Source organism: Mytilus trossulus, chromosome 3 (assembly GCF_036588685.1).
Source record: "Mytilus trossulus isolate FHL-02 chromosome 3, PNRI_Mtr1.1.1.hap1, whole genome shotgun sequence".
Classification (NCBI taxonomy): domain Eukaryota; kingdom Metazoa; phylum Mollusca; class Bivalvia; order Mytilida; family Mytilidae; genus Mytilus; species Mytilus trossulus.
This window is the reverse complement of record NC_086375.1, coordinates 42,165,755-42,186,772: the sequence shown is the minus strand read 5'-3', so window position 1 is coordinate 42,186,772 and position 21,018 is coordinate 42,165,755. Positions and strand designations below refer to the sequence as shown.

At 33.1% G+C, this 21,018-nt stretch overlaps 2 protein-coding genes across 2 annotated transcripts; one reads left to right on the top strand and one right to left on the bottom strand.

Annotated features, from left to right (window-relative positions):
• The first annotated feature begins 2,213 nt into the window (after positions 1-2,213).
• Positions 2,214-3,408, top strand: LOC134709426 (lysophosphatidic acid receptor 6-like). Its single transcript, XM_063569588.1, has one exon. It carries the CDS (start codon positions 2,214-2,216, stop codon positions 3,390-3,392), a length of 1,179 nt encoding a protein of 392 aa, XP_063425658.1. The 3' UTR covers positions 3,393-3,408.
• A 4,868-nt stretch (positions 3,409-8,276) lies between these two features.
• On the bottom strand, positions 8,277-20,358 carry LOC134709417 (monocarboxylate transporter 13-like). The gene is made up of 6 exons (XM_063569578.1): positions 20,289-20,358; positions 16,459-16,531; positions 14,840-14,983; positions 13,716-13,862; positions 10,672-11,802; positions 8,277-8,461 (listed from the first exon to the last, which is right to left on the bottom strand). Exons 2-6 carry the CDS (start codon positions 16,511-16,513, stop codon positions 8,277-8,279), a joined length of 1,662 nt encoding a protein of 553 aa, XP_063425648.1. The 5' UTR covers positions 16,514-16,531; positions 20,289-20,358.
• Between the last annotated feature and the right edge of the window lie 660 nt (positions 20,359-21,018).

The window sequence follows — 21,018 nt, the reverse complement described above, 5'->3', positions numbered from 1 at the left end:
TGATTTAAATGTAATCAGTCTGTTATAAAATAAAGAGAAAATCGGCCCATCAAATCTAGTATCATAAATATATTTACAAGCAGATGTGTAGCTTATTATTACCTATCCTTCTCTAGAAAAATCAGGATGTTGTGAACAGAATTACTGTTTTCACTATATAACTGTCGGAAAATTGAAAAATCTATTGGCCTTGGCAATAAAGGAGATAAAATATCAGTAATTTGTCCTGAATTGATCGCTATAGATATGGTGAAAATATCATTGATGCCAACATGAATAATATCATTACAGAATATTCATATTTTTCATATTAAAAAAAAGCCATGCCTAATTTTCCATAATTATCTAGTATTCACTCGTTAGACCTCCAAAAGTCTCGATTATCTGTTTTCTTTAAATCTGGAAAAAATGAATAAAATTACAGCTAAAAATCAATGTGCTTCTGCACAATGCTTTGCATCCTGGCTTCTTTATCTGTATTTTTTTCACTTGTCTTTGAAAATGAAATAAGAACATCACATCTACTTCTTCCTCCAGTTGTCTAATACTCTCTGTTTTGTTGTTGCTTTCTTTTGCCATCCGTTTTTTTTTATACCAATAGCTGAACCCCCAACCCCAAATCAACATCACTTTTTTCGTCTTGTTAATATTCACTTAAGCTGAAACCTTGTTTTAGACATCATATATATACTATTTATACTCACAGCCAACTTTTTTATGGGAGGGAAAGGGAGTGAACAGGAAAGGGGGCTCAATTTATTCAATATAAACAATTCTACACTTTCAAATCAGTAATTTTACTCGCTCCCTTTTTGTTCTATTGCGGAAGATTATGAGGTAAAGAAACAAAGTGAACATGTGAAATAGTTTAAGAACTGTAACACATGCCTGTGTTAATATTTGATTTATGTAAATTTAGAAAAATTATGTATTTCATATAAGTATGCCATTAATGAAACGGAATAAGAAAGATCGATGCAGTGAACGACATAAAAAAACAACTATATGCAGGCTTTTTTTCGGCGTCATCAACTATTTTCTGGTAAAATTATTTTAAATGTCTGTTCCTCTATATTACATGAAATGAATTGTAAACATACCCCGTAATACTAGTATTCTTAAAACTATTTCTCTATAATACATAAAATGAAATTCTTTTGATATGCATGTTGTGTGAATCTGTTTTATGCTGTGAAAAAGTACTATCAATCATACGTGATAAATTTGAAACGTAATCCAACATTGTTCAATTATTAATTTAATGTTAACTTGATGTCTTTGTCAAATGCGGCCGTACTATTAATGGATAAGTAAATTGGCAATTGGCACACCGCATTGCTCTTAAGGTTAATTATTCCTACCACGCGATCAGTTGAATTTAAACTATGGTAAATCTAGCCTAAAATGGGCAAGACCTTTACCGTAGGAAATTGCCGAGGAGTACCGAAAGAGTGTATGGCTGCGGTGTTTTAATTTTGAAACTCTGTGGTGTCTAGACGTGCTCGCTGCAAAAGTGGTATATTGTCTCGGTCGTAAAGTGCGAATATATAATGCAACTCGATTCTTCAGTGATAGTATAAGATTAGAATTACATCATGATAGAAATCATTTTAGGCAAAACACAATTCTTTTAAAAACGGTAAGATTTCAAGTTAACTTATATAAACATGTTCATTTTACAGAAAAAAATACATCAAGACGTTTTACCACGATGAGACATACGTGTTTTTATTGAATTTATATTTCTATCCAGAAACTTCAGATTCGAAAAAAAAAATCCAACGACATTGAATAGAAACACTTGTGTTACCCTTTTGCAACCTGGTCTGGTAATATTATTGGACTTGAAACGGGCGATGAATTTTAAAGGCACGCAAGCAGGGGAGGACTTTGCATTGATGTCGTACAGACACCTTTGATAATTTATTTAACCTTGATGTATATATACATTGAACTGGAGAGTTTGATGGGTTTCTTAGGCAGATATAATAACATAATATTAATAACATTAAGGAGGAATTGTTTTTCAATAAAATATAAAGCCTTTTTACCTTTTGGTATTGATACAGTAAGGCATGTAAACTGTATGTTCTAAACATGTGAAAACCAAATTCTATTTTTTTTACACAGTATCTTATAGATTTAAAAAAACCTAAAATTCAATTTAAAAACTTCTATTTTTCTCTCTCTTTCAGACATATTAGTTTGAAACGATGAAGACATTAGAATCAATTGGTCCCTTATCGAATTTGACAACATTCAACTGCAATACATCATGCTCAAATACAACAGAAGTACCTGAAATATTCGGAAAAACCATTTATGACGACGTACTTCTCGGTTTAGAATATATAGATGTTTTCTTGTTGCCAACCTGTCTTATCCTCGGAGTTGGTGGAAACTTTATCACCTTGATCGTATTGAACAACAAAACCTTCTCTAACTGGACGTCGAAATACTTCCTCGTGGCTCTGTCATTATCAGATAATCTACTTCTTCTTACTCAACCATTCAACAAACCAGTCGTGTTGAATTTGTTCGGCAGAGATTACCGTGCACTTTCGAAAGTAGGTTGTAAGCTTTACTTCTGGTTCTTTAAAAACGGTAAAATGACGTCATCTTGGTTTGTTGTATTACTTTGTGCTGAGCGTTTCGTTGCCGTGAAATATCCATTCAGAGTTAAAACCTTATTTTGCAAACGGAATGGTTTAATAGCCATTGCTGCAGTTTACATAGTACAAGGAGTGTACAATGGAGCATGGTCATGGGCTCATAATATTCTTGAAGATGGTCGATGTTATCCTGATGGATTTGATAAAAACGACCCGGAAGCTGCCATTTTATTTCGGAACATGTTGATAGTAGGTTGCTGCCTTTATTCATTTGTTCCAATTGTCATAATGGTAACACTTACACCTATGATAATTGCATCTCTTCAGAGGAGAGCGAAAAAAAGACAGGAAATGACACGCAATCAAGGAAAAGATATCGAAATTGTCAAGATCACAACTATGTTGCTATCAATCGTAATTACATACATAGTATGCGTTGCACCAGTTACACTGTTGCACTTACTTTCGTTTTTCCAGGGCGTCAAATCATTTGGAAACAACCCGAAACCATTCCTTATCTTCAGAAACGTTTCGCAGATTCTAGAGCAACTGAACTACACTATCAACTTTTTTGTTTACGTCGTTGCGAACCGCAGATTCCGAGGAGGTGTTGTTAAGCTGTTTGAGTGTAAGAAATTATCACGCAGTGGATCTACATTTAATTCGACCTCAAGTCTATCGAAAGGGCGGGTGTCGACAATATCTAGGCCACACCGATCAGTTACATCAGATTACGTCACTTCCGGTAGCATTAAAAAACCTAATGATAATAGTGGATGATGATAATCATTTATGTTCCTTTGATATGTTGTGATTTAGAGATGGTAGTTGACAAAGGCACCAGAAGATATAATTTTAAAAGTGAAGTCGTTTTAATTGTTTTGATTTACTGTTAATTTCATCTTTGCAATATTGTGTCGTAAGTCTAATGGTGTTTGTTTAATTGCAAATCCAAATAAGATTTTTATTTATTTAATTTGTGACGTAATGCTGATCTATTTTTTACTTGCGACAATGGATTTTTGTTTGTGTTAAAATGTTCAATATTTCATGGTATACAAGTCACTGTTTCAGAATCTAATGAATTGTGGGTAATATTTTAAAAGTGTATATCAAAACGTAGTGATTGGTTAAAAATGTCATAAAAATCAACCAATGACGTGACGTTATTTTCATTTTTGGGTACGAAAAAATACCATGATTATTTAAATTTAAATTATACCATTCAAATCAACAATATGTCTCTTATTTCCCATTTGTGGTTAATATAAAATTTAATATAAAAAAAACGTTAGTTCCGAAGTCTGGATAACCTCTGGATAAACGATAAAAGGGTGATTAAACAACTCGAAAATAGAACGACTTTGTGCACAATTTCACCCTATGTGCGCTTGTCCTGTTACGTTTCTGGGACTTTGGTTGATACTGAAAGGATCATTTGATTACACAAAGCTCGTCCCATCTTATATAAATTGATGAACATGACTATTTTCCAATGTGTGGCAAAAGATTAAAAATAATTAAAAAAAATAGGAGTAAAACTTCAACATATGTTATATCTTCAGTGATCTGGGTTGATAGCTATTATTTGTATGTTTTACTGTCCGGTATGTCCTCCTATTTTTTTTGTCTTGTAGTCCTGTCATGCAATGTTATATTTTAATGTTATATTTAACATTGCTACAAAAACAATTTCAAACCACTATTTTTTTATTCTTCAAATGTCCTGTACCAAGTCAGAAAAATAGCCATTGTTATATTATTATAGTTCATTGCTCTGTGTGTTGCTTTTTAGTGTTGTGTTCTGTTTTGCCGTTGTTCTCCTCTTATATTTGATGTGTTTCCCTTAGTTTTAGGTTGTAACCTGGATTTGGTTTTTTTTCTCTCAATCGATTTATGAATTTCGAACAACAGTATACTTTTTTTGCCTTTATTGAGAACTGGAGAGGTTGATTGCACAAATTAGATGCCACACGCCCGCCCGCCAAAAAAAAGTAGGTCTAAAGATTTGTGCTGATTGAAATTCTAATATACGTAAGATATATGTGTATTCAATTGTTATTTTATAACTATATGCTGTTATTTACACGTGAATATAAATAAAACAAACTTTTTTACTATAAATAGTTGTATTTTTTCATCTTACATGTTTGTTTAGAAAGTGAAACAACAAAAATACCAAACGCTTAGGAAAATTCAAAACAAAAAGTCCCTAATCAACGGGAAAAATGAAAAGCCCAAACACATTAAACGAATGGAATACAGCTGTCATATTCCTGTCTTTGTAATGGCATTGAACCTAATTCTATAGCTAGATAAACAACTCACTTGTATTACAGTCGCATACAAATTATATTATATTGATTAAAATGTGTGAATAACACAAAAAGACAAAATAGGTAAAAAGGTATAATCTTAATCACTAAAAAAACTACAGCACAATAACTCAATGATGGGATGTACAAAAAGCGAGCCAAGTCACATGGATAATACCCCAAAAATGCGATAAAAAGTAAAAGTAATAATTTACAAAGACAAATAAAAGAACACTATGACACGTAACTAAGATTATAAACAACGTTACCAACTAGAATCTAAAATGCATTATGGTAACATGTTAAACAATGTTATAAACTGCTTCACATCGGTGGTCTTGTGGTGACGTAGTGCAGTTCGGTCCCCAGCAGGATTAAACTAAAGATAATTTTTATGTTAATTGGTATTTTCTGACGACGACATTTAGTGTTAAAGCAAAGACTGCTTTACTCGGAGCAAGAATAAGGCGTCCCGGTTGGGTGTGGCATGTATTTCAACGAAATGTTACCCTTTCGTTTACTGGCATGCAAAAAAAATCAGATTCAGTGTGTCGGTCTTGTACTAAAAGCAGGGTCCAGATTCTTAGCATATTATCCGGTTTTCGTCCTCTATACGCATTCTAATTGTCATTGCTCGATAAACGTATATCAATCAAGTCCAAATCCGCTATTAAGGGCTATGCAGTAACTTTTTATGAAATATGTGAAACATTTTTAACTTGGATAACCTAAGATAATACAGGGCCAACGTCACAATTTATAAAAAAACGTCTGCTTAAAAGAGGGACGAAAGATACCAAAGGGACAGTCAAAAATAAACTGACAACACCATGGCTAAAAATGAAAAAGACAAACAGACAAACAATAGTACACATGACACAACATAGACATTTTGTTCGATAATGTTATAACTACAAAATTGTGGATGCTATTCATGCTCTCCTTTAAGGCGGTTTCTAAATCATGCTTCCGTGACAACACCATCCGATTGGTGTCTAGCATTCTAGACCACTCGGCCTTATTAAAATAAAGGTTTCCGAATTCGATGCATGCGATCATCCGTCTGCCTTGTCTTGAAATGAAAATGTAAATAACTTTATAAATTTTGTGTTTAAAAAGAAAAATCACAAAAATATTGAACACCGAGATAATTTAAAAACGAAAAGTCGCTAATCAAATGGCAGACCAAAAGCTCAAACACATCAATAGAATGGATACCAACTGTCATACGACGGACTTGGTACAGGCATTTTCTTATGTAGAAAATGGTTGATTAAACCTGGTTTTATAGCTTGCTAAACCAAGCACTTGTATAACAGTCGCATCAAATTCCATTATATTGACAAAGATATGTAACAAAACAAACAGACATAATTCGTAAAAAAAAAATGGGTACCGCAGTTGAATAATCTGAATCACTATAAAACAAACAAATTTGCAATAAAGAACCACAATAAGGCATACAGTCAAAGCTCATTAGAAAAAAAGAAAGATCAGAAAACAAAAATCTACAATAGCACAATAACGGGAAGAACATGTACAGAGCCAAGTCATATGTATCAAAGAAACACACAAAGGCACATTATGGACAAAGCACATTAGCAAAAATGAAAGATAAGAATAGATGAATTATCATGGAACAATAACGGAATGTACAAATGTATAAGTACAGAGTCACGTTAAATAGATAGCACCAAAACAGACAAAATAGTAGAAGTGATATTCATAAAGGCAAATAAAAGAATATGATAAACAACGTCAGTACCCATCATCTATACTTCAATATCATCGCGTATTGTTTGGGAAGCTGATACGGAATGTTTATCAACAAGGTCCTGGTACCTTCCGATGAAGTTGTTTCGAGGCTTTCTTTGACGTACCTTTGGTTCTTTCAACTTTCTGCTCAGACACTGATGACGTTACAAAAAATCTGAGGAGGAGCTGCAAGCTCTTTAATATATAATAAGATTATATATGTATATCCCTTATGCAGGTGAAGTTTGTATATTGCTACTAAGGTGGGGGAAATTGATAATTTTGAATTTAAAATCATCTTGTTTATCGTAGATTCTATTACTGAGATGACTGTGTATGTCAAATTCGAAGTGTAAGTCTAAAAGTGAGGCAGTGGAAGCAGTGTCTGTTGTTTTTATAATATCTAGTCCTATGGCATATATTGATGAAACCCAATCAGACAAGTTCGGATTGTTAAGGGTAAAAAATAAAGGCAACAGTAGTTTACCGCTGCTCGAAAGTCATAAATCGATTTAGAGAAAACAAATCCAGGTTACAAACTAAAACTAAAACTATAAGAGGAAAACAACGAAACAACGGAAACACTGAAGTGAAAAAAGAACAAACGAAAGTGCAACACACACAGAAACGAACTATAAAATAACGACTGTCATCGTGGTTTGATGGCAATGTTAAAAATCACACTAAAATTACAACATTACATGACGGGATTACAGTACAAGTAAAATCAAGACAATTCAGGACAGAGAAATAAACAATACAATAGTACATTTCGACATGCTAACATCATCAATATATCTGAATGTGAAATTAAATAACCTGGCTACTTTGATATTCTTTATTGACAAGTGTCTGAAGGAACTTCGATCCATATGAAAATAAGATGAGGTAAGCTAGAAGAGGCGCACATTTCAATTAAAATCGTTCTCTGGATGGTATAACTGGTTTTAATCAAGGTGAAACAACATTCTTGTGATTAGTATATAAACAGTATGTGCAAAAATGTACTGTATATGTATTATGGCTTTATGTCCTTTGTCAAAATGTGTCTAATTGATGTAAAAGGTGAAAATTGTAACCAGTAAAATAAACAGTGACATTAAAGAAAATATCTTCTGTCAGGAATACTCCTTATAGCAATGTGCTAACACAAATCTGAACTACAATGATACAAGACTTGGATCAATAGCATACTTTTGAGAAAGACAACTACTTCAAAGAATTCAAATGTTGGAAGGCAAGCAACAAAACCACTAACCATCAACCACCAACAGAAAATAATGTAACAATATACCCAAGTCAAAATAACAAAGTAACAGTTCACGTGGATCCAACGCCTATGCTAGAGAGTGCAATCAATCAAACTATATGTACATGTCCTTACCCTTGCATCTTGATTATCATATGAGAACAATAACATTTCATTTGTGTTTGGTCTGGTATATTGATCAAGAAAACACGTTAAAGAGGGCGGGGACGGCTAAGATTTGGTACTTAAGGAAGGTCTGCATTGTACCAATGATACATGAAGTCATGATTTAAGAATTTATTTTTAATTGAAAATACAATTTGTTCTTTGAGCATGTTCACACAATTATATGTCATTTTCAGGATGAAGAGATTCTTTTTCCTCATTAAGGTCTAAACTGTTGGTCTTTTCTGTCTGTTTACATCTTCGTAGAAAAACTTCAATAGATGACAGAATAACAGCAAGCAATGAAGCAGTACCAACGAAATGGAATGATGCATTGTAACTCCCGGTAACATCTCTCAGATAACCTGTTGTATGAGAAAAAAAAATAATAAACATTAAAGGAAAAAAAAAGATACGTCTAAAATTATTATCTAGTATTATGGATTCCTTATTATTTTAATTGTTCGTTTGCACATAATCCTCCCCCTAACTTTTCCTAAATACCATTAAAGATCATTAAAATATGTATATTTTCCCAGGGAAATGTTTTTTGTTGTCGGTTTTATATGGAAATTATTCATATTCGTTAAAAAAAATAAAATTGGGGGCTATTCTTTTTCATAAAAAATAATCCTATTTAATGTATTCTTGATCGATCACCGATTGTTCGTGTAATCCTCTGAAATTAAACAGTTAAAAGTCAATATGATTTCAACATGTAGTATTGAATTATGTTCAGAAATCTATGCATTTTTCTTTCATAGTAAATTGATAAAAGTCGAATTTTAATTATTTCCAACACAAAGCACGCTCTGTATGAAAATTATTATATATTATCTCAACAACAGAGAAGATGAGGATTCCGATAGTCAGCTGAATTTCAGAGGCAGTGCTAAATAATTATCTGATACATTTTTTTAAATCACATTTAATTATTTTTACTTAGATATTTGTTTTGATATATATCTGGAAAATTTTCATTTAACTCTTTCACAAATCTGATATATAACAAGATATTCTTGTTTTTAGTTGTCAGTAATATAAATACAGAAAAAAAATCATTCTTCTTGAACCAAGACATCTCATAATATAATATTGTTTTTAAGTACTCAGTCAAACGAAATATTTAACCATAAGCCTGATTTGTAGAACTTAATCATCTCGGTATCTATCCTACCTTATATATGGACAACAATTTAAAACGAATTGTTTCCCACAGGAATGTCTTTTTAGTTTTTAGTTTTTTCCTACGGAATTTATTCATTGATAAAAATTGAGAATATAAAAAGTAAGAAGGTGTGGTTTGATTGCAAATGAGAAAACCCTCAACAAGAGACCAAAATGCCAAAACAAATGAACAACACCGTACGGCCTTCAACAATGAGCAAAACCCATACCGCATTTAACAGGCACATACAGAATGTAGCAGGGTTAATTTGTCTACGCAAAACCCTTCCCATAACCTTGGCCAATGGTGCAACTTGTAGCACCGCTTTGAGCGGAATTGTTTGCAAACTGACTATCACGCCACAACTTTGTGTTGACTTTACAAGTTTTATTTCAGAGAATTACATGCACATCGCATATAGGATTATTTTTTATGAAAAAGAATAGCCAAGAAGTATTTATCCTTACGAAAATGAATAATATTCAACAGACAATAAAAATATTTCCCTGTGAAACTATACCTAATCAGCTTTGTATTCATGAACAGTTTCCTATGGAAACAGTTAGATGGCACTATTTTATGCGTACGTATCTCCGTAAATTTGCACAAGAAATCTTGTAGGTTCCACAGGAAACATTTCCCTGTGGAATTAATTAACGTCAAGTTTAGTCAGCTGCATGACCATAGATCTGTCTCCGTATTTCCGTCTGACAACATGCAACATTCACTTTTCAATCTTACGTCAAGCTTTTTATATTTTAGGGCAATATTTTGATTTTAAGTTATATAATTGCTGACAAATTTGCGTACATGTGTAAATATTCTATACTGTACATATAAATTAAGTATTCGGTAAACAGGTAGTTGATGAGTAAGCATCAAATGTGAAAACTCATAGCAAAGTATAGAGCCGTTACATAAATGCGGATAGCAAATTTCAGGTTGGTCTAGTTTGAAGTGTCTGGGAAAAAAATGCACCAATAATTTTATACATGAATATTATAAGAATTTAACATATTTTCGGTGAACAGGAAGTTGTGAAATCGAATGTGAACATGAATCATACGGTATAACATCAGAAAGCTCGGGAGCAAGTGTCAGGACACACTTGATTACAGTTCTTCAAATAAATGTACGTGATGAAAATGTCATCAGACGAACGTACGGACAGACAGGGGTTAAAAAGTATAACCATCTCATCATAGTTCTGAACGGGTATATAATAAACAAAACGAATTATCTATAAACTGAATAACTGTTGTCAAGTTGTCATTGAAAAAAAAACCGTCTCAATGTGTAAAAAGCAAGGTGCTTTGTGCTTGTTTGGTTTTTATAATTGTGTATTTATGAATTCTTGCTGAGCTCAATAACTTGCAAATCTTAAAAAGCGTTAATATTGTAACTTACCAAATATTGGAGCGGAAATGGCAATGACTGGGCCTTGAGTTATGATTAAAAATGCATATCCTGATCTAAAATTTTCCATTCCAATTATGGAAATGATCATTGTGACCACTACACCAAATATTCCACCTGCACTTATTCCAAACAAAGCCGAGAATGCAACAAGTGGCCAAAATGTTTTAAACAGACCACTGCAGTTAATAACTAATCCAGCTAATCCTTGTGTCACCATAATAATATGATAGATCTTAATCCATGGTTTGTCAGCAAAGTATCCACAAAGAATTCTGCCTACAAAATCTGCGGCACCAACGACGGCAACATTAATAACTATTTCTTGTTTACTTAATCCATTCTCTTTTAGAAAAACAGGCAAAAAAGAAGGCGCTAACGCTGGTGATAAAGTTGCTAGAATGTGCACAAATAAAAATAAAACATATGATGGATTTTTAAACACAGACAAGTCTAATATACAGCATTTTTCATTCTGAGATTCTGTACTACTTGAATCGAATTCTTCTTGTCCACCTTTCAACTCCTTTACGGAAACTATGGACATATTTGCTATATCATCAATACTTAAGTATTTGTAAAAACTTGAAAGTGACATTCTTGAAGTTGATATTTCTTCAAACTTATCAAAACGTTTGTTTGTTTCAGAAAATGTCCTCATACGTTCAATTTTCGCTTTGGCACGATCTGCATGTGGAAACGATTTTGAAAGTACAGGATGAGAACCAGAAAACTGTTCGCCATTCAAGGAAACTATATTTGAATTCATGATATTTCCGTTTGCGTTGTTTTCATGTTTTGATCGATTAATCGAAATATATTTCGTTCCATTTTTCACTTCTGTTGGTTTAGCTAAAGTTAAATCTTTCTTTTGTTTCTTGTAAAAATTTAAAGGACGCAGTAAGCCTGACATGGCAGTTGTATTGAATAGTAAACCGGAAGTTAGTAAAAGGGCACCTCTGAGTCCGTAGGTGTCTATAAGGTATTGGTAAAATGGCGGAAGTACAAGACTACCCAGACAACCTCCACTCATGGCAAGGCCAGTAGCCATTCCGCGATGTTTGTCAAAATACTGTCCAATAACCACAAGAGATGGGGCAAACAAAAACGACGACCCAACTCCTGAAAGAAATAATTATAAATATAAATCTAGAATGATCTACAAAATGTTGGTTCGTTGAAGAATAAAACTACACTGTAACTTAGGTTATATATATCGCAGTGGCGGATTTACCGGGGGGGCACAGGGGGCACGTGCCCCCCCAGTTCAGGTCACTAAATTTTTTTTCTAACATAATTTTATTGCTACTGAAACTTTTTATGTAGTGCGGAAATTGTCACAGCTTGATTAGACTTCTTAAACTGCCCGTTAATTAATACCAGCGTCCCCATGCGTGATTTATGACAACTTATCGGTGGGTGTGTAAATATTGACACCTATGTGTAATGTCTCTATGCAAAAGCTTTTATGTAAAATACATTTACATGTTGATTGGAATAGTACAAATTTGTATTGGTTTATAATACAATACCATTAAGATCGATTACCAGATGAAACTTCTGATCTGTGTATTTGAAGAATAGGTACAAACATCTCATGTAAATGTACGTTTTTTACAAACCTTTCTTTTTGTGAATTTATTCCGCAACAAATTAAACAATTTATTTTTTGATAACTTAGAAGATATGTTTTTTTAAACGGAATGTCATATTTCATTCCCCTCTTATTTTCAAGGGAAATCAACAATTTGCTTTACTCCCCCTCCCTTTTTCCCTAATGCTTTCCCCCTGTCCAGGAAAAATAAATTAACATTTCCTATTAAATAATCATTAATAAAATGCTATTTGATTTTCGTAGTTTGTAACAGAATATAAGACTTATACATTTCTCTAAAAGACGAAGCATGCAGATATATTTGTTTTTATTGTCATTGTCTCAATTACCACGTACACGTATGAGGCTATGCAAAAGATCACCATTTATGAAGATATGAAGGTGTTTTGCAGTTACTAGAATAATGTGCAAAAAAAGTAAGTCTGGAAGCGAGGCCAAAAAATATAGATATAAAAGAATAGAGAGGCGATGAAATATGTTAAAAGAAGATATTTTTTGATTGCTGCATGGTTGTTAAACGTCCAGTGGCAAATATTTGATGCATGTTTAGGTCGAATTTAATAAAGATCAATTAACAGTAGAGTGAAAAGTAAAAAAACGTAAAACATGTCGAAATGTAGAAACGATGATATCTGACCCCCTCCCCACCCGAGCTCCCCCCCCCAATAAAAACAAACCTAGCAACCACTCACACTCGCATGTATATATATATATATATATACAATTTAAAAAATGGTTCATGGTGCCCCCCCAGACATCGAGGTCCTGGATCCGCCCCTGTATCGTTTAGTTAAATTACAACTGTTTACAGTAGTGTAACTCAAGATAAAATTGTTATCTCCCTTTTCTTTGAAATTGATTGCAGATACACAATTGAAAAAATGTGTCTTTCTAACATTATTCATTACTTTGCACGATTTTTTCTAGCAACTAAAAAAGTTGACGGGCTCCATAGAAATATGGTAACCTGGACTTTGAGACCCTTTATAGCTTGTTGTTCGGTGTGAGACAATGCTTCGTGTTGAAGGCCGTACCTTGGTCTATAATGTGTTTTTTTTCCAAATTGTTATTTGAATGGAGAGTTGTCTCATTGGCAACTCACACCACATCTTTCTATATCTATAATGGTTTACTTTTATAAATTATGACTTAGGTGGAGAGTTGTCTCATTGGCACTCATACCACATCGTCTTATATCTTAGAATTTCTATTATCGTATCAACCACTATGACCCATGCCAAGAAGTGAAACGTTTGGTTGTAAGTAATATAAAGATGTTGTCTGTCGAAATTTGGAAATTAAAATTAATTAAACATTATGCTAGGATATCACCATGCAGGTATTCTAAAAGTCAGAACTCTATAACTTTTATATGGTTCAGTAATTATTTTCTTAATTCTTTTAGAACATATAAACTCACCAACAACAACACTAATGGAGAAGAAAAGAAAGTCTACATTAGGAGCCAAACTGCTTATACCGTATCCTATAGATATAGTTAAACTTCCTATAAATACAAGTGTACGGGTACCAATCTTATTCATGAAGAATAACAATACTGGAAGAGCTACAAAATACAGTTTGAATTTTACATATAAAACATAGTCGTGAAGATACATTTAATTTTATTTCATATGTATTATATGTGAGAGAAAATGTTTTGATGTTACATGTGTCCTTACTACAATGATTTTGCAAAGTTTTGTCGATTTTTTTCCTTCAAATCTTATGATTTGTATAAATGAAAAATCTGTTTTCCGCGAATATGTGATTTTATATTAGCTATATATCCGCCCGTCTAGAAAACATTGCGTGTGATCCTACATTTTTACCTGTTATGTCTGTGTGTTCTGTTTACATGTACCGTTGTCAATGCAATGAAATGTGATGCGACTGTCATACAAGTTGGGAGGTTTAGCGCTTTAAAACCAGTAATCCACCATTTTCTACATTTGAAAATGCCTGTACCAAGTCAGGATTATGACAGTTGTCCATTCGTTTGATGTGTTTTATCATTTGATTTTTCCACTTGATTAGGCTCTTTCCGTTTTGAATTTTCCTCGGAGTTCAGTATTTTGTGATTTTACTTTTCACATGTGTGTTTTACAGATCGAATTCTATCTAGAAATGCTGAAAACGCTTTTGCATATTGACATACTTTCGAACTAGATTGTAACCTACTAAAGACACTGTTGCCAATATGTTCATCTAACAACGCATCATTAAATTTATAGTGAAAAAAACCAGTTCTTAATTCACTTTAGACCAGTAACAAATTAAAAAAATGGCGTGTTGATTATTTTGATAAATGAAAGTGTTCAATCTGATTTTTGTTTGTCGTTTTATTTTACCGGAACAGTTTAGGCCATTAGTATTTTCTTTTTTTTTCCTTGTTTTATAGTCGACTATACGGTATGGTGTTTTCTAATTATTGAAACTGTACGTTGGCATATAAATCAATTGAGCTATATCGTATGGCTGATACACTGTAGATGTGCCATTGGCTATCATACACCATCTCCTTATTATTATGTATTAACGTACATGTTGTGCAATACATGGCAGTCTGAATACCGTTGATCAGTGAAGTAACCGAAACACTCTCTTGGAACTCAGCAAGAATTTCCACAAAAAATATTCCGAATGACTTCAGGGTCCCCACGTACAAGAAATTTGTAGTGACAGCGGCTAAAATATAAAACAATTGGAAGTACACCACTAATTAATGGCCCCATTGCTTTCTATGTTAAATTCCTCGATTTCGAGTGGTCACAGCTCTTTTATCTTAAGTTCAAATAAAGTGACAATCATTGCATGTCAAAGCAACACCTTCTGGTGTCCTGTACTGACAAAAAACAACATACTTTACATGGCATATAAGAAAGAACTGGTTCCCGGAACTTCGGATGTACCAAAACAGGTACTTCCGATCTGACAAAAAGGCAAAATGTACCCTCCGTTTTAAATTTCATGACATTTTTTATTATTCAAATTTATCAGTCAAAAATTGTTCTACAATGATCACCAGTCATGCATCTTTCATTTGATACCAAAATTAATAAAATATTCTAAATATTTTTGAAAGTTATGTCCATGCGTAGGAACTATTTTGTGTTAAATATGTACTACTTTCTGGTATGTGCTTTCTGGCCGGGCCCGAATTGGTGGTGTTACACCAATTGGCATATTACATAGGCTTTCAATAGCTGATTTATATATGTTATATATATATATATATATAATATACATAAACACATATTTACAATCGGAAACAATTTATTTTCAATAGAGGATATTGAAGTGTAAAATACAGTATGTCTAATTTTAACCCCTCTCTAAAAATTCAAGTGTATGTATCGATTATCAAGTTATCTGCATGTTGATATCGTAAAATAGCAGCTGCGAGACATAATATGAAGTTCGGGTCAAAGTTATTAACGTCGGTGCATACATTATGACGTTGCTGATACGTCCGGGTTAAAGTTATTAAGGCCGGGTTAACGTATTTGACGTGAAAAAGACATGATACGGAATAATATTAAGAGCTGAAAAGAGTGATATAGACAGTGGGACGACCGATAAACAGTAATCCTCATTTGATAAATACTGAGGAGGTTTACTGACATCGGTTATCTCGACTTGAAAAAACTATTTTGTTATAAGATGTTATTATCTTTCAGGCTAATACTTACAATATATTGCGAGAAATGTAAATGTATACTATAATTATACCATATGCTGCTTTTATGGCCAATATACAATGTTTATTCTAGTGTATAGAGTACCCTTATGTTTTTTTTTTTATTTGTTCGTTTGGTTACTAGCAGGATTTTTGTAAATTGTGTTTACCATTGAAAAATAGTTGTTCTTATTTTTTTCAAAACTGGGTTTTTTTCTGCAATACAATGGATTAAATGTCTTTCAAAGTATAATTTTATTGTAAAATGTCATAGCTAGCAAAATTAAATATAAATCAGAAAACCAAACATCGCTAGCGGTTTTGTTGGAAACATTATTGTTTTGATGCTACATTTGTACCGGAGTTGTCAGAGCCATAGTGGTCGGAAACCACTAAATATTCATTTACCCCCTCCCTTGTTTATTTATCAGCCTCTTAAGGTTTTAAGTACTATGGTGACTATCAAGATGAAGTGGATACTTACCAAATAAAATAACCCATGCCCAACCTCTGTCAATTGGTAAATTGTCGGATTCCATTTCTGTTGACTATTATATCTAGAATTAAAAATGAATTATATTTATAGTTTCATTTGCGTACATGTATCTGTAATGTGTTAATATCCCTTTCAGTTCTTCTTTCGCTCTTATTTTACACAGCAATTTCATCGTAAACTGCTTATTGACAAGCATTCTGGACTAAACATATATTTTAAAAAGTAGATAAGCCGAAATATGTTTTTTGTTTCATAGGTCAATAAAAGATAAAATTGAGAATGAAAATGGGGAATGTGCCAAAGAGACAACAACCCGACCATAGAGCAGACACCAACAGAAGGTCACCAACAGGTCTCCAATGCAACGAGAAATGCCCTTACCCGGAGGCGTCCTTCAGCAGGCCCCTAAACAAATATATACTACATGTAGTTCAATGATAATGAACGCCATACTAAACTCCAAATTGTACACAAGAAACTAAAAGTTAAAATAATACAAGACTAACAAAGGCCAGAGGCTCCTAACTTGGGACAGGCGCAAATATGCGGCGAGGTTAAACATGTTTGTGATATCTCAACCCTACCCCTATACCTCTAGCAAATGCAGAAAAGTAAACGCATAACAATACGCACATTAAAATTCAGTTCAAGAGAAGTCCATCACGTTCATAAATGAGTTGTCTGAATTAAAGAAAATCTTTATAGCTGCAATATACTTTGGATACAAACACAAACGACAGATGAATTCATTCTTTGGCGACTAGCATCTTAAATAAATTCATCATTTCTAAAAATCAGTCGCAGATGTATTTTTGGTAATTCAATATTGCTTATTTATTTTGGAAAAATATATTAAAATTAAAAATAAAAAAAAGAATTTCAGTTCTGTTATTCTTTACATTTAAAATGAAATGAAATATGTGCATAAATTATGACTATCATACCACTTACATAATATTTTTTAAAGTATTTTATTAGATAGAAAAGTGAGGTCACCACGTGACAATAATTGTCATTCAACTGTTTAAGCAAGAACTTCTACAGTCAAGTACTTCCGTAGAGATATGCATTACGCGAACAGACCTTTGTCATACTCGTAGTAAATAAAAATAAAACTATTTATATCGTGCGTCTAAGGTGAATTTCTGGATCGCTTGACCCAAAAAAGTTGAAAGCCCAGGATGTATAAGACAGACACGTAATACAAACTTTTAACTAAAAGAAATTAAAAAAAGGACAAATTTACCAAAGGTCAACTTTACCTAAGGAAATTGGAATCTTAGTTTCTTTATAATGTCTTTAGTTGTCAAGTTTGTCAAAGGACAATTTAAATTATAAATCATTTTATCTTTTGAAATGAATTTGACATTGAAGGCCTTTCGTGTTGATATATAATAGCGCTTATCTAGTGATGAGTGGTGTTGCTAGCTTACTGAAGATGTGATACGAGTGCTCATGAACCAACTTTCAATCCAAGTCACAATTTGTAAAAAATCTATTATAGGTTAGAGTACGGCTTTCAACACGGAACATTGACTGACAACAAACAACAAGCTATAATAAATGGCTCCAAAATTGAGTTGTATAAAACTATTCACACAGGAGGACCAACGGTTACATCTATAAAAACCAGAAACAAGAAATACTTATGAACCACATCAATTAACGACACTAACTGAACATCACATTCACATGGTGCAGGAAAAATTGGTACGGTTTATGTTATTACTACCACTGGGTCAATGCCTCTGTTGGTGGACTGATAGTCCCCGAGGGTATCACCAGCCCAGTTGTCAGTACTTCGGTACTGGCATGAAAACACGATTTTTTTCTGTTATTAAAATTTGCTGCTACAAAATGTTAGTAATTATTATAAATTAAGGAATGTAGCTCCCTCGTGCAAAGCTCTGATTTCTTTCACGGATTTGGCTATACTTTTGGACCTTTTGATTATAGCTCTTCATCTTTTATATAAGCTTTGAATTTCAAATGTTTTGGCCACGAGCATCAGCATCACTGAATAGACATGTATTGTAGAAATGCGCATCTGGTGCAGGAAAAAATGGTACCGTTTATGTTTACTTATTGGTTAACTGTTACAGTATAAGAACCGGGTTGTTGGATTATTGGTGTTTAGTTTACATATTTTTTTATTCATATTGTAGGGCCAATTAGATGAAAACAAGAAATTATGATCATTTTTTTTTTTTTTAAACTAACCAATTACTAAATAAATAGTTACTAGTAAGAGTTAAATTAGTATCCAGTAAAACATTTTGCGTTAAAATATAAAACAAGAGGCTGTCACAACGACAGCAAATCGGATTTACTAACATTTATTTGTGTCCTGGCAATATCACAAGAACCATTACTGATGAATGGTGAAAGTGAAAATCGTCAATATCAAATTTGACCTCCATTTTGTCATCAGTATCAAAATTTGAAAAGCTTAGATTGAATGGTTCATGAGTAAATGCAACAACGTGAATGGAAACGCCATTTTACGATCTTTCAAGAACCATAACTCCTGAACGGTAAAAGTCAAAATCGTCATTATTGAACTTAATCTCTATTTTGTCATCAGTACCCAACATATAAAAATTTCAAAAGCTTTGGTAGAATGGTTCATGAGAAAATGCATGGACACGACTGGAAACACCATTTTTCAATCTTTCAAGAACCATAACTCCTGAACGGTAAAAGTCAAAATCGTCATTATTAAATTTGACCTCCATTTTGTCATCTGTAACAACATATTAAAACTTGGGAAGCTTTGGTAGAACAGTTCACGCGTAAATGCACGGACACGACTGGAAACTCCATTTTCAACCTTTCAAGAACCATAACTCCTGAACGGTTAAAGTCATTATTGAACTTGACCTTCATTTAGTTGTCAGTAGCAACATATTAAAATTTTAAAAGCTTTGGTTGAACGGTTCATGAGTTAATGCACGGGCAACATTTGATTGCCGCCCGCCCGACCGCCCGACAGCCCGGCCGCCCGACCGCCGTACATCCCCAAATCAATAACCGACATTTTTGTCACAAAACTCCGTTTAATTAAATAGCTATAAAATAAGAATGCATATTTTGGATTTAATATGCATTTATAGGGTCTTTGCATCGGAATTAAACACATTTATTTAAAAACCAGTGGTTGGCATGACACGGGTCATGTTCTTCTCATATATTTTATGATGGTGCATTACTAAACACCTAACGGGAGGGATTGTACCTGATATTCATATGATGAAGACATAATCTTTCAATCAGTTTAATTGAGATCTGGAGCTGGCATGTCAATAACTGCTAGTAGTCTGTTATTATTTATGTATTTTCTTTTGTTACCTGTTCTGACATCGGAGTCGGACTTTTCTTGAACTGAATTTTACTGTGCGTATTGTTATGCGTTTACTTTTCTACATTAGCTAGAGGTATAGAGGGAACCCCGTCGCATGTTTGAGCCTGTCCCAAGTCAGGAGCTTCTGACCTTTGTTAGTCATGTATGATTTTTAATTTTATTTTCTTTTTTATAATTCGGAGTTTAGTATGACGTCCATTATAACTGAACTAGTATAGATAGTTGTTAAGGGGTCAGCTGAAGGACGCCTCCGGTGCGGGTGGTTCTCACTGCTGCATCGAAGAACTATTGGTGACCTTCTGCTGTTGTCTGTTCTATTTCAATTACCATTCTCAATTTTATATAACACAACTTAAAAAAAAAGGAAAGGTTTTATGCTGAGTTATCGCATTTCAAGAAAAAAAAAAGCATCATAAAATTACAAAAAATATATACAAATTTAGCTAATTGCCCATACCTTATTATCACATGTCCTTTATAAATAATATTTACCATGAACCGTCCATTCGTAAACTATCCCTTTCGGATGATATGAACTATTGATATCAGTGGTCCGATGATACGTTATATTAACGACTGACAAATTTGTCCTTCAAAGAATTCAAAGTACTTGTATTTATTTTAAACAAGCATGTCTGTATAGAATCTGGGACGAAAGATAGTAGTATAGACAATATTTTTGATGATGAAATAAGTTAAACAAAAGGTGGCTATTTAACGGGAAAGGTGTAGCAAAGATAAGCTGTAATAGATTAACGAAACGTAACATAAAGATTAATTTATTGAACATCTAAAGAAAAATGTAGAGAGCAGTAATGGTAGGTTATAAAATGGTGCTATAAAAATTTACATCATAGGATATAAATCTGAAACCATTACCTTCTGCTTCTCCATTAAGTAACCGGGGTAATGTCTACTATTCTTGGGTAGTTTGGGTTAAAGAAATATAATGCTTATAATTTATTTCTCATATAAAAAAGAAGATGTGGTATGATTGTCAATGAGACAACTATCCACAAAAGACCAAGATGACACTAAAATTACAATTATAGGTCACCGTACGGCCTTCAACAATGAGCAAAGCCCATATACGCATATAGTCAGCTATAAAAGGCCCCGATAAGACAATGTTAAACAATTCAAGCGAGAAAACTAACGGCCTTATTTATGTAAAAAAAATGAATGTT

Coding starts and splice junctions, on each gene's coding strand:
- LOC134709426 (XM_063569588.1), top strand. CDS start 2,214: ATGAAGACATTAGAATCAATTGGTCCCTTATCGAATTTGACAACATTC.
- LOC134709417 (XM_063569578.1), bottom strand. CDS start 16,513: ATGGAATCCGACAATTTACCAATTGACAGAGGTTGGGCATGGGTTATT. Junction 13,863..14,839: donor TGCCATGTATTGCACAACAT/GTACGTTAATAC, acceptor TGTATTTTGTAG/CTCTTCCAGTATTGTTATTC. Junction 8,462..10,671: donor CATTTCCGCTCCAATATTTG/GTAAGTTACAAT, acceptor CTCATACAACAG/GTTATCTGAGAGATGTTACC.